We start from the raw sequence: 14,443 nt of genomic DNA on the forward strand, positions 1-14,443 counted from the left end.
TTATAGGTTCTACCAGAATGCATGTAAAAATAGTCCTGAAGTATAGCAACAACACAGGGGTGTAGTACATGTACTTTAATAAAGAAAACTGAGGTTTCATGTAACTAGCTACCTTAAATATCTTTAGAACTTAATTACAAGGTGGTCTTTATACAGAGGTGGTCTTTGTTAAAAGGTGGTATTTAATAGGTGACCACACCAGGACACACACCACATCACTCCAGGACACAAGCATAACGATTTGACTATTTCAGTTTTCCAATTCTATTTTCCGTTTCCAGTGTTTAAAATTACTCATTCAATATTGTGTACATGCAAGCTACATAGATAACATTCCAAGTACAGCAAAGCAGAAGACATTCAGGTTTTTTGCTGCAGCTGATTCCTGACAGTACAATGATCATAATCTTATGCATGAGTATTATAGCTACACAAAAATGTCATAATGGTTTTTGGTAAAGTATATATATGAGAATGAGAATATGAGGAGTGTGAAAATCTTTACAGCCTCGTATCCAGACCCCCACCCACTGTTTTGTGGTGACTTGTATGCTAAATTTTTGGGCTTTCTGCCCCTACATGTGCTCTCCCCAACCCACAATGAACCGTAGGGCATGTATATACCTGGGAGAAATATGTACAGGTTTAGTTCACAGACTCCAACAGCATTTACCTGAATTATTTATACTGTATTTATGCTGACGTTCCGGGCTATTTTGCCAGTGTCAGCACTCCTAGCACTATCCCTACCAATCTTTCTACCACCCTTAATATACCTCACTTGCATGGTAATGATTTAATCTACTAACAACAATGCCTAGCAACATTAGTGGCTGGAACAGCTTGGAAGGAAGATCGGTATGGCTCTTGACCTCCAACACCCTATATCTTATTATATTTCTAGTGAGACTGGATCACAGTTGCATGCTCAAGAACGTGGCTATAGCACTTCTGGTATTGCAAAGAAAACTGTAAGATCATTGTTTGAGCTGCAGGTAGGCTGCTTGCATTGCCATGTCCTGCTTACATAGATTTTTTAACTTTAGAGCCTTCCCAGAATGGAATCTAGTAGATCTCATGGCTGAGCTTCTTTGGATCCCCTGTATAATATATTATTGTCTTAATCAGTATCATTAATATGCCATGTATCTTTTTAGGTGGCCAGTTTCGTTGTTTTAGCCTTATTGTGCTGTAGCTGAATCAGAGCAACTGATTGGTCAGAAACCCTACCTAATGCAGTGGGTGGGGTCTTGCCATGAGACCACCATCTATAGTAAGCTCCTGTTAAGAGCGGGTGCAACTTTATTTCCTGTTTATCCATTTATATGTACATCTTTAGTTTCTTGGCCAACCAAGTACAGGGTTGAGGTAAGATATTTATATTGACATATTTAAGCTGAAAAGTCATTTTGAGTTCAACAATAGGCTAAGTTACATTATGATAGCAGTGTTGCGGTATAGCCAGAAAGTTTGAAGAATTTGGCAAGTGAACGATGTTTTGCCAAACTAAAATCCGCCAAATCATTTGTCCAATACAAATCTGTAGTAGCTCAACAAATTTGCCAAACTTTGTTCTTGCTGAAGTCCTATCATGGCAAATTCGCCAATTCAAGTTTCCTCCTGCCAAACTTTCCGACTACACGGTATATAGTTATGTGACTGGGCCTACAAAAACATGGCACATTGGCACAAAACACCCCATCACATAAAACATTACATCTTGGTACTGGAATAAAATATACAGTTGCCAACAAATGCTTAAGAAGTGCTATGTGGCCATAGCACAATGACATCTAAAATTATGAATCTTTAATTTTGTTAAAGTAAGCAAAATATATGTGCCCAGATGCCCTATTTTTACACATTATGGTGAAACATTATTTTAAGTACTTCTTATTATTAGTTCAAGTGACCTAATTTAAGGTACTGAGAACTCATAATGTACAATCAGTAACTAATATAAACACACGAAAAGGAATAAAACAAAACAAATGGGTTAATCCTACAGCCTCAACTTATATACAAGAAAAGAGGATCCCATGCAGAGGTATATTGATAGAAGAATCCACACTCAGCCAGTAGTTTTTGGTGGTTCCTTTTCCTCCTGTAAATATGCAACACACATAATTACATAACTCCACGACAATACGTGTATGTGTGTCTGAGTGCTTGCATGTTTATGTTCATGACTGTCCGTGTCGTGTGCATGCGTGCGTGCTTGCATGCAACATCTGGGTACGTACCTAGTCTAAAATAGGGGAAGCAAGTGCCAACAATCCTCTTGCATAGTGGGTAAAGCTATCTTCATTGTGATAACCTTCTGTGGGTTACTACTCTGCTTGCACAAACTCATAGCTCACATACAGAGTAATGTACTACTTTTACAAACGACCCTTTACATAAGGTGCGTTTTTGAAGTTTAGCTATTATCATAGCAACTTGCTGAGATAAAATATTCCACCAGAAAATACAAGTGCCAAATAACCCATACATTGCTGATGTTATAGTATAGGTGTACTTTCAGAAAACCTCACAGTTTAAAACCAAGTACTCATCAATACTAGCTACCTTGTAGTCATACTAATTTAACATGTTTTATATTGACTTTAAGCAGCTTACATATTTTTCAAGTAACAACAATGATACACACACTGTACTGAAGTACTGATGTAACAGTTACTGTTCCTGACAAGAAAAATTATGCCAATCAAACTCCACAGCTTTCATTGTGTCACTACCTGGTGGCAAATGTATCATGGGTCATGTGATCTTAACAAGTACTTGAGTACTGATTTTACTATCCAAGTAACAAAATCCTTAACGAGTATTTGCAGTGTTTATTTTATCCCTAATTGTGACCGGGCCTGCAAAAATAGGGCATGTGGGCACACAATTTTTGCCTACTTTTTCAAAGTTTCACCACTCATAACATTTTGCACCATTATGCTATGAAACTGCAATTTCCAGCTATTAATAAGCATTTAATTGGCATCATGATGCAAGTTACAGAATGGAAATATACTTTTCCAGTACTGAGATATGACCTGTAGAGTGACAGGATGTAGTTTGTGCCCACATGCCCTGTTTTCGCAGGCCCGGTCACAATTATGTGATTGGGAAATAAACAGATACATTGTTGGTACCATGATAAAAAAACACGTGTCAATAACAACACTGAAGCTAATCATCAAATTTAAATAAAGCATATTTGACCAGATAATAGCTATGGCTACAACAAATTTCAACAAAGAGCTACTATGTGAAGGTGGCTACTATGGGGTGATATCCTAAGATCATGAAATACACTTTAGATATGTTTTTGACCTATTTTACCTATAATGAGGTAACTTTACCTACAAAGACCTCTCTCCACAAATTATATACATGAACTCACACATTCATATATCATACAGTACGGTAGTACTGTATATTAGGGATCATGCAATTGCAATTCTGGCAGTTGGATCAAACAATGGCTTAATGGTAACTTGTATGCACGAGATAAGTTGGTCAGCGTTGCAGGTGTATGCTCTGAGCAATTAATCTCAATTGTAACAAGTGGGTATACAGGCCAGTACATCAGTGTTCATCAAATGAAATAGTACTAAGAACTTGCACAGTGAAGTAGCGCGAAAACAGTGCCAACTAATCAGCACGTCTCTGTTCTACTTTGCTAAGAATGAGATTTTATCCACCCTGGTATCATCTGAAACAGTTCGTTGAATTCAGACACATGAGACTAATCAGCACATACCTGTTCTACTTTGCTAAGAACGAGGCTAAGAACGAGTTATTATCCACCAATCATCTGGAACATTCAGTTAAACTCAAACACACAAGACACAAACAATTCAGTAACAGTGTTCATCTATAGCAGTCAGTTACACGAGAAACAAACAATTAACAGTGTTAATACCTTAGTACAAAGAACTTACACAGCAAAGTAGTGCGTTAAGAAATGCGATTAAACCGTGCCAACATATCGGCACTTGCCCGTTCTATTTTGCTAAGAACGAGTTCTTATCGTCTTTAGCAGTCAGTTGAACACAAACACACAAGAAACAAACAATTAAAAGTGCTCATAGAATGAAATACCTTGAGTACTCACAAAGAACTTACACAGCAAAGCAGTGTGTCAAGAAACACAAGCGATTAAATTGTGCCAACTATTCAGCACACGGCCTGTTCTACTTTGCTAAGAACGAGTTCTTATCCTCCACCTGTCATCTGGAACAATCAGTTGAACTCAAACACACGAGAGACAAACGTACCGGCCAGCACAGAGAGCCAGCAGCACGTACTAAATAAATTATTAGCACTAATGCGCCTCTATTGCGAATAAATGAACACCTTGCGTTGTTAACGAAAAGAACTGGGTACAAAGGAAAGTCCATGATATATGCATTGTACATACTGCGGTTGGTAAAAAGGCACATCTCTCTCAGGATCAAGCAACGTCAAACAGTGAAGAAATCAAGCCCATAGCTATATCCATTGTTGAGTTATGCTTGGCTGAAGGAATCAGTTAGTCAGAATAAAAATAATTATGTTAAATAGAAAATTTTTTAAATTCCATAAAAAACTTTTTGGAAGGGTTTAAATTTGGGGTTAATCTGAAGACATTTTTGGACTTGGCTGTGCCTAACCAATACCATCAAGTTGTCATGAAGGGAAATTGAGGCTGGTTTTAGGGTGATATTTTGGAAGCCCAGTTTTGCACGATCCCTACTATACAGTACAGTTATGCAGAGGACATTTTTAAAAAGAAACCATCATTAATAATGAGAACAAAATACATGCTTGAAAAACCTCAGTCACATGCGATCACAGAGACTGGTTCCAAAAATGAAAACCAGTACGTGGGCATGGCAAGAAAATACAAAAAAAATAGAATGCTATAATAGCTACTTATACACCAAAATAAAATTACACTACAAGATTAAGTAAGTTTTAAGTAGGGCATAGTGACACTGTATAGCTGAAGTGGCCTCTATTAAAGGAGAAGAAACCAAAGCTGAAACCTGACCCTAAGTTTGCCTGCTCAGTACTGAAGCATAATGATGTCTTTCACCATAAAGTATCAGCTCCGCCGGTGCGCTCGCTCAACCAGAACTCACCATAAACAAACCTCTGTACTAGTGTTTGACTATAGATTTATAAACCAGTTTATAAATCTATGGTTTGACAGTTGTTATTAGAGCTTTACAGTGGTCAACACCATAGGCGATTCTAAGGGGAAGGGGGGCTGCTGAAAAATAATTTTTCAACTCTTTTAATATAGGGAAAAATTGCAGTATAGATTGGCATTGCTATTTTTAATAATTTTCTTGTTTTTAGAATAAATTTCAGGCTGTTTTTAAGCCTTCAACTGCAGCTTGAATCCCCAGAAATTCTGTTTTATAGTACTAGTCATGCTGTTCCCGATCGCTGTTCCCGCCTACTTGGCCCTCCCCGTTGCTCAGGCCTAGAATCTCCACTGGTCAACACTGAAGGTTGACAGACACTTGTACTGTACTGCAGCCTTTAGATTACCTAGCTTATTAAATATTAAAACAGAATTGGAGATTTCAATAGGTAAGCATAATATTTACTTGGGGTTAGTAGCATCTACTGCACTGCATCTAAACACTCACTTTTAATACCACACGGCGCTATTAGATTAAAGCCAGAAGACTATACTTCAACGGGACATTTCAAACGCTTGCCATCTCTATCCGTTTCCCATTTCTCCTCGTTTCTCCGTTCCTGGTTTCTCTATCCCAGATTCATCACACGTGATCGATCCGCACGTGATAACGTAATACCACCACGTGTGTATTTTTTTTTGTACACGAACGTTTTTTGGCACCTCGGATTGAGTCACCCTGTGAGTCGTTTTCCAGTGTTTTAGACGTCCTCTTCGCTGAGTTATGCCGAGACGATTGTGTTGGCATTTTTCCCTGAAAGATACTCAGCCAGCTGATGGAGTATACATAGGCGTTGGCAACCAAGTCTTGTCAAAATATGGGCTGATAAAGGATGTGGCGCTCAGTCCTCAGGACGGAGATGAATGGATAAAAGTAAGTGTTGATGCAACACTTGATAATCATTATGTTTAATATGTTCGATTTTAATTAGGCTACTTTTCAGACAAATTCTAAGGCTAAGGTCCTGAATGTTGCAGAATTTGAGTGGAACAAGAATGAGTTTTGCAGACAATTCAAAAACTGCGGCTTAACTGAATCGTTCGTGGATATATTTAAAGGAGCTACCATTGAGATGCAGCCAAATGGAGACGATAGCAACCAACAACCAACTGTAATTCAGCCATCAAACAAGAGACGGCGCATTGAAGCCATGATTCCAGCTAGTCATAGTGTTAGACGTGCACCACAAGATCAGGATGAAAATGATGAATTTAATGGTGCCAGGATGGATGAATCTATCAGGTCATATTTTAAAGGTACTGTAGATGTTTTGTTTATAAAATATACAGCAAACAGTGGTCATGCATCATATAACTGCCTTGCCATGGCCAAAATGGCATTTCTCTTCCTTTAACCCTCTAACCGTCACAACCACCATATGGCTGATAACTTGCGCACTGGGTATAATTTCCTCTTCGCTACAGCTTGTTTGTGTGTTTAATAATCTTACCATAAAATTCTTACACCCTCAGAGTCTCGGTTACTGGGGTAAATGGATCCTTCGCAGACTATTGCATGAAAGTTACATAATCATGGCAATGTCTTGTTGTGAAAGAAGACTAGCTAGTTTATTGGTTGTTTGAGTTGTTAATAGTGTATCGTTTAAAAAGAATAAGCAAAGGTGATCTGTGCAGGCTTGGGGTCAAATACTTTGAAAAGTATTTAAATACAAATACTCTGAAAGTATGGAATACAAATACGAATACTTATACCCAGGGTGTATTTGAAATACAAATACTATTAAAAGCATTTAAATACTTTTATAATACTTGATCCTTTGATCTGAACTACACCTTACACAACCACCCAATAGTACACACCTCTGTTTTAATATTGTTCTAATAAAATTTCAAATGTATGGTAAACATAACTGTAACATTATAATGCCAGAAAACAATTGGAGTATATGGACTTCTTGCTCTTCTTAGATGACATTTTTGAACTATATGTCGCAAGGTTTGAATGCTCATACCAACAGTTCATAATATACAGTAGAGAGGGAGGAAGAGTGTCCAACGCTATATCTCCCTTGCTCTCTACATTATGAACTCTTGCTAGTACTTATATACTTACTATTCAACTTCAAAGAAAAGTAAGTTCTTTATAACTCTTCCCATTCAAAGAAATTGAATAATTAGCGTTTGATATATTTTTACAGATTAAGGTGTCAATAAGTGAAAGAGATCATCTTCCAACAAAATATATTTTACAGATTAGGTCATACAGATTCTCTTTCAAGCAAAAGTATTTGAGATATTTTCCAGAAAGTACTTAAAAGTTTTTACATGAAGTGTTTAAATACAAATACATGTTGTTTCAAAACTTCATAATACAATTACAAATACTCAAAAATAGTATTTAAATACAGCTAAATACAAATACTCATGTATTTGACCCCAAGCCTGCAATGGGGACAGGTACAAGCTACTTTTTCAAGACACGGCATGGTGGCCGTGCATTTCTTTACGCATACGCATTGGCGTAAACTCGAACAAGCTAGACTTGATGTGAATTGTTCCATGACGTAGCGACTTAGAACTGTATTAGTAATAGTATTATATACTCTCAGCTAATTTGATAGAGATAGTACATGTTTGCCACGGGGCTTGGTCATGATGTCACAGTGTGTATGCTGCATGTATACTTGTTCATATGGCTTAGTTCCAGTAAATCATTTAAGTTAAGCACTGTCTTTATTAACAAAAGATATTTTAAAAGTAATAGAATACTTTTTGTTACTGTCATGTTGTGCAATGTGTTGCTCTTATGTTTTAAAATTACTTATAAAATATATTATATGTTACATTTTAGCAATGAGTGTTAACTAATATGTACATAGCTAGGTTGTTTTGTACAGTGTACCTGCAGATGTACCAGTAGACATTTAAACCCTCCTGAATTTTCTTTCTACTGTTAATACTTTCAAATTCTAAAACAAATTCATGTTTAAAACATTGTGTGATTTTTTTTCCTGTAATTTACTGCAAAATCTGGCATAATTCTAGATATTGTGCAATGTCAGATTACAGAGGTGACTTGTTAATCCAACAACCTCCTTAATCCAGCAAAATTTATGGCTCCCATTGAGCATCGGATTAGAGAAGTTTGACTGTACAAGTTGTCTGGGCTGCGTGTACTTACCAAGCAGTATTTGAATGAATTCTCTACAGTATATTCACAGTCTACAATTTACAGTATATCCCATATGCTATAACACAGGTATTTTTACTGCACATAACTACTGCATGCTAATTTTTGTGATTTTCACACATAATTTTTTGGTATTGCCTGTAGGTAGAACAACTAGACGAAAGAATAATTTTCTTTCTTGCTACTCTACCAAATGAAACCTTTGTTATATTATCAAGCATTTTTAAGAAATACTTGAATGGAGAATTCCAGAATGTGCCCAGAAGTAAAAAAAGGTATAAAGTCTAGTCTTGATTTAAAAGGATCTACTTTCAAACCTTTTCAAGCATTAGACATTTCCACCATCCATGAGCTATTATTAAAAATAGAAGACGAGACAATGACAATAAAGGAAGCAATGATGCAGTGTGGTGACATAAAAAAGCTGCACAAGATACAGCAAGCATTCGTTAAAGGAATGGAATTGGATACGTGGGAGAAGGCTGTTGAGGTATATCCTCAATTTGCGACGGCCGAGAAGCTTGAACCATTTAAGCATCTAAATTTTTCAAAGGCTGAACTACCTCCTCAGTTTCTCAACTATTGCCAATATATTAAGACTCCTGGTAATGTTAGTGATATCAATACAGACAAGTTATTTTCATTTAACTACTTGGATTGCACCAGCATATTTTGGAAGAACAGCGTTTCAAACATTACCGTTAATGCCATTGACACTATATTTACAACTACAACGGTTAGGTTCACAGGATTTACTCTAGCTGTACTGGATTATGCTCAATCAAATGATACAGACACTGACCAGGTTTTTATCCAGCACATTATGTGTTGCATACTTTTGAATTATGTTTCTTTTAGATGCTGGATGAGATTAAAACTTCAATGAGGATAATGCGTGGAGTAAATTACAGCGTTGGGAAGCAACACTTTACAGTAATAGTACTTTGCTATCTCTCACAGCTTAGCACCATTTCAGCTGCCCTAAATGATGTTTATGATGAAACTCAGATGGCTGTATGTTCACTACCTGTAGAAAAAAGAAGAGGTATATGCACACATTATATGTATGTGTTTCTATATACGTATTTACTATATACATTTAACACTGCAATGATCCTTTAAACTAGAGGAGGCTCAACACACTTTTCATTAGCTGATAAGATTATATAAAGTAATTGAAAACTACTTTAGGGAGCTATCAATAAAAACTAGGTGCTAATCAAAAGCTTTTCTCATGAAAATTTAATAGCACTGAGTATGGTTGGTTGGCAATTGGAGCCATCATATCACATGATGAAGAGCTTGTCTAAAATTGCTTTTAGTTTTCCACCACATGGCTTTACATGCTGGATTGTGAATAATCGAATCAATGTGTTACAGTAAGCTACACGGATATATGTGGTTGTTTAGATCTTAACAATAGGGTGGCTGATTCAAAAACGTTATCTGTACCTTGTATTGTCAACTTTGGAATTGATAACAATATCTGTGTTGTTAGTATAATGGACACCTTATGACCGACCAATTTTGACATGTTTTTACTGTTTGTCCTAGTGGTAAAGGTTGTATTGGTAGAGGAGAGACCTCAGAAATAGTGTCTGATATAGAAGGTCCCTTAAAAGAGGTTCAATTAATTGATATAATTATCAATATTGGTAAATTTTTGCCTTAGTTTTTTTTTAATTAGCAGATATTTTACTGAGAGTTATCAGCCTGGAGAAGCATAATAGATACAGCTTCAATTCACACGATTGTAGTATTCATACTGAATAATTTGATGCTCTAACCTGTAGTCGATGTGTAATTGTAATTGTTTCTGTCTGTCATGAAACACGTGTTACACAGGGCCAGATTGATTTCACATTTTATTGTTTTTGTAGATGTAACATCAGTAAATTCCCTTAATGAAGTAACAATTGGTATGCTAGTGGCAAAGAGTGGAGTACCCGCACCACTACCAATGGAACGCGACAATTTTTTTTTGAAGACAAAGGACCAATCTTACTATGATGCTTCAACTGGAAGATTGTGTTTCAGTACCAGAAGCCAGTTGAGACTCTATTACAATTGTACACAACACCTACTAACTGGACTTTGTTATTGCCAACTGGAATTGGTATGTAATAATAGACTGTTTGTGTGTAATAGCAAAACTGGTCACTTTTAAGAATTGTTCATAGTAACCGTATTTCCTTGCATAAAGGCCTAGGCCCATTTCCTTCCCAGCATTATTGACCCAACCTGTAAACAAATAGGGCCTTTATTTGAGACCGGGAATTTATTTTTGATTGATCCGACTGACACCCAGTATTTGGGTAATGGTAGAACAGGATTACTGTAATGATAAGCATAGAAAGCAGTGATACAGTACGTGTGTTGAATATATAAACAAATGTAGGCAAGGCTGGAAATAGCCATTTCATACATTTTTGCATGCGTGCGGACTCGCCCAGACTACTCATGTGATTACTTGAGTACCGTCACCCCTCAGAAGGCTCTAAACTAACAAGTATGGAGAAGCACCAGCAACATGGGAAACGATTAAAGCCATTAACAGTGGACTCCCCCAGGCCTCTATTTGAGACCAGGTGCTTATTTTCAAAATGTGTTGGAACCCCTCCCCAGCTTATAATCGAGACAGATGTTTAATCAAATGCGGCTTTTATACGAGGAAATATGGTATTCAAAAATAGGAGTAGATATGTGTATTTTGTAAGTTTGACTTGAGGAGTCCATCTACTATCTTGGCTAAGATGCATTGCTATATGAAAACTAGTTGAAATAGGCTTGTATAAGTGCACAACATAAGCTGCATGGAGTAGGGCGTATATTTCATAAATGGCTCAGATCATGAAGTGGTTGCAAGCTATTTGGAATTGTATGAAGAGGATGAGGTCAAGCATATCGATGGTGTATGGCCAGTTTTCATTCTCAGCAACTATATTCACAGCTTTGCGCACCTCCAGTGCAAAGTAGGAAACCCACAATTTATCTCCAAATTGGTCTTTGAGTAGCTCAATCATGATACAAACAGGGCGGGTGGGTGGGACCCTTGATATGCTCGACTGTCACCCTATTCATACAATTCCAAATAGCTTGCAACTACCTCGAAGTCTGAGCCATTTATGAATTATATATCAGAGGGCTATCAATAGTGAGGTTTGTAGCTGCAGCCAAATGAGAGTACCGCTCTACCGTAGACTGAGTCCTCTGGTGGTTTATTGTAAAACCTTTGGAATACTGACTACTCTGAGGACCAGTTGGCTGCCTTATGTCACTTGTGGTTATGCCTACATCGATGATGAGGCATTTCTGACTGAGTATGCATTGAAAATTGTTATATCAATGCTGGATTGTTCTAACATTGACTTAAGCCAGCAAGCAAGTGAGCTAGAGGAGATTGTATTGTGTGGTTTGTTAGTGGTTAGTTTCTTGTCCATGGATGGATTCAGTTCTCTTCTCATAAGCTTGAAAAGCTGAGACTGGGCGTAAAGTCAGATTACTTGGAAATGAGGGGGGAAAGTTGAGCTCTTTGTGATCCGGCTACTAAGGTAAAAACAGACTCCATCTGATTTGTAAGCTTGTCTAGATTTGAGATAAATCTGCTGACCTGTAAGGCCCATCCTTTCCATAAGTCTGGATCCGCCTCTGGGATATAACATATACTTTGCATGATGTAATTGAATTCCAATGATATCAATTGTATGTATTTACCACTAACAAATAAGAATACAGTATTTACTCTAAATAATGCACCATTGAAAAATTCACCATAATATCACTGGGACTTAGTAGATAAAATGATTTCTATAGTGAAGTACCGCGTATTTAAATATTTGTTAGTGCTTTATGGTTTATCACAGTAACTTACGATACCAGAAATTAATTCGTAACTTAGCTCTTGTGTTTCAGTATTATTTCTTGTTAATTTCAGTACCTTTTTTGTTACTAAAATTTAATACCTTCTTTCATGTAAAGTACTGAACCTTTTTTGTTCTGGAGGCTATGTATAAAGAATTTCTGTAGCATTTCTTGTCTGATGGCTTTGTGTAAAATACTGAAATTCGGTACCTTTTTGTCTGTGAAATTTCAGGACCTCATTTATATTTGTGGTTCCATGTAAAGTACTGAAATTTCGGTACCTTTTTGTCTTTGTGACTGTGTAAAGTATTGAAATTTCAGCACCTCCTTTATATTTGTGGTTCTATGTAAAGTACTGAAATTTCAGCACCTCATTTATATTTGTGGTTCCATGTAAAGTACTGAAATTTCGGTACCTTTTTGTCTTTGTGTAAAGTACTGAAATTTTGGTACCTTTTGTCTTTGTGACTGTGTAAAGTACTGAAATTTCAGCACCTCCTTTATATTTGTGGTTCCATGTAAAGTACTGAAATTTTGGTACCTTTTTGTCTTTGTGTAAAGTACTGAAATTTTGGTACCTTTTTGTCTTTGTGACTGTGTAAAGTACTGAAATTTCAGCACCTCCTTTATATTACTATACTGTATGAATATTTGATCTTTTTGTATACCCAGGTTCCATGGTGATTGCTGCCTTGAAACAAGGGAGAAATATTCTGTACATCGAAAACAATAGCATAAACTACATCCATGCTAAAATCTGTGCAGTAAAATTGATGTCTCTTGGTTCTTTAGAAAAGGATAGTCATGGAAGTGAAGACTGAACTGTAATGTTGAACTGTCGACATAATTTTTTTTGTGTTGTTCTATTATATCGTTTCAAATTATGCAGCAATATTGACTATGTAATTATTAAAATTTATCACATGCAAAATCAAGTAATTCTCCATCACAACTGGTCTGAAATAAATGCTTCGAAATGGTCCACAATTTATAATGGTTGCAAAATAAAGCAAATTTGCTCAAAATTTTCAGACAATAAAATGCATTTTGGATTTTCCCAGTGCATTTTGGATCCTGTTTTATGTAAATAGTGCTGTATGGGTATGTAGCTGACAACAAAAAGACAACGGACAGACTGTGTACAGCTAAGAAGAGCCATTATTTGTTTCAAATTAATCTGTTTGACTTGAATTACTTTATAGCAATGTAATTATTTCATGAATATGAAATAGAGCATTTGCAACCCAAAAAACTAAAAACAAGCTAAATAAACATATAATGCAATAAATATTATGAAGTTAAATCTGATCAAGTAGGGTTCCAGCAATAAAAGGTAGTGAAAAGAGATGACAGTGAGTATATGAAGGATATCTCTACCTGGCATTATAGCAATGTAAGAAAATTAATGCCAAGTAAGGATTTTCCCTCATGGCTACCATGATCTCTTGTGTAACTACTTTTATTGCTGGAGCCCTACTTCATTTAAATTAATAATTATAATTTTTATTTGCCTAATTTGTTAAGATTTTTTTGTCAATGCAATGCTTTAAAATACAAGTGTGACTGTGACTGCTACATTAGAGCATTTCAATCTCACCACTCAAATACACAGTACAATAGACAGTAGATCAAGCTATGACCCATGCATGGTACAATGCCCAGCAACTACATCATTGAGGTAATGGAACTAATTATTAGTGGTGCAGTTACATGTTTTGATTGTTAAAGGGGGTGTGACCATTTGAATCACTTTATAAGCAAAGCTTATTGTTGCCCCTCCTTCAAGGATAAAGTCAATAATGGAAAATTAACACCACAGTGTGGTTTCCTGGCACAAAGAAGAAGGCAACCATTTAATCAAAGATATAAAGAAATTTTAAAGCACAGAAAACATATCCATCGGAACCACTAAAGGTGTGTCCCACCTGAGAGTTTGTTGTTGTGGCATAAAATTGTGACTGCACACTGCTTAGTTTAGCTGGCAGGCAGGCAGGCAGACAGAATAAAATTCAAGCTTTATTGATTTAAAAAAAAGTTCAATGCCCGGCAGCCTGCAATGGTTTTCTTGTTTTAACTCTGTATTTGATGTTGGATGGAGTAACTAAGACTATTCTGAGTAAAGTGTGGACCAATGTATGGAAGATGCCATCAACCTTAACATGATGGCAAGAATGTTTTGGAGTCTATACATATTGACAGTCACTACAATTGTTATTAAGGTTATGAAGTACACCTTAATTGGGACC

The 14,443-nt window shown here is 36.4% G+C and overlaps 1 protein-coding gene and 1 long non-coding RNA gene across 7 annotated transcripts in view; one reads left to right on the top strand and one right to left on the bottom strand.

Moving 5' to 3' along the window:
- The window catches only part of LOC136253088 (uncharacterized), a 32,618-nt gene that overhangs the window by 13,111 nt on the left and 5,064 nt on the right, over positions 1-14,443 (bottom strand). The window lies entirely within an intron of this gene.
- Positions 470-13,116, top strand: LOC136253145 (uncharacterized). Of its 5 annotated transcripts, XM_066045769.1 has the most exons (9): positions 470-995; positions 1,047-1,102; positions 1,158-1,273; positions 1,340-1,368; positions 8,192-8,405; positions 8,481-9,141; positions 9,195-9,381; positions 10,217-10,452; positions 12,870-13,116. In XM_066045769.1, the coding sequence occupies exons 6-9, from the start codon at positions 8,575-8,577 to the stop codon at positions 12,879-12,881; spliced, it is 1,002 nt and encodes a 333-aa protein (XP_065901841.1). In that variant the 5' UTR covers positions 470-995; positions 1,047-1,102; positions 1,158-1,273; positions 1,340-1,368; positions 8,192-8,405; positions 8,481-8,574; the 3' UTR covers positions 12,882-13,116. The 5 variants fall into 5 exon arrangements, with proteins under 5 accessions (XP_065901841.1, XP_065901839.1, XP_065901840.1 ...); XM_066045767.1 differs by having other exon boundaries at positions 1,047-1,273; XM_066045768.1 differs by having other exon boundaries at positions 1,047-1,368.

The sequence above is a fragment of the Dysidea avara genome, chromosome 4, assembly GCF_963678975.1.
Source record: "Dysidea avara chromosome 4, odDysAvar1.4, whole genome shotgun sequence".
Classification (NCBI taxonomy): Eukaryota; Metazoa; Porifera; class Demospongiae; order Dictyoceratida; family Dysideidae; genus Dysidea; species Dysidea avara.

What these genes read in the sequence shown, in the direction of transcription:
- LOC136253145 (XM_066045768.1), top strand. Translation starts at nt 8,575, where the DNA reads ATGGAGAATTCCAGAATGTGCCCAGAAGTAAAAAAAGGTATAAAGTCT. An exon ending in ATGATACAGACACTGACCAG is followed by an intron (nt 9,142 to 9,194) that starts GTTTTTATCCAG and finishes TGTTTCTTTTAG; the next exon opens with ATGCTGGATGAGATTAAAAC. An exon ending in ACCTGTAGAAAAAAGAAGAG is followed by an intron (nt 9,382 to 10,216) that starts GTATATGCACAC and finishes TTGTTTTTGTAG; the next exon opens with ATGTAACATCAGTAAATTCC.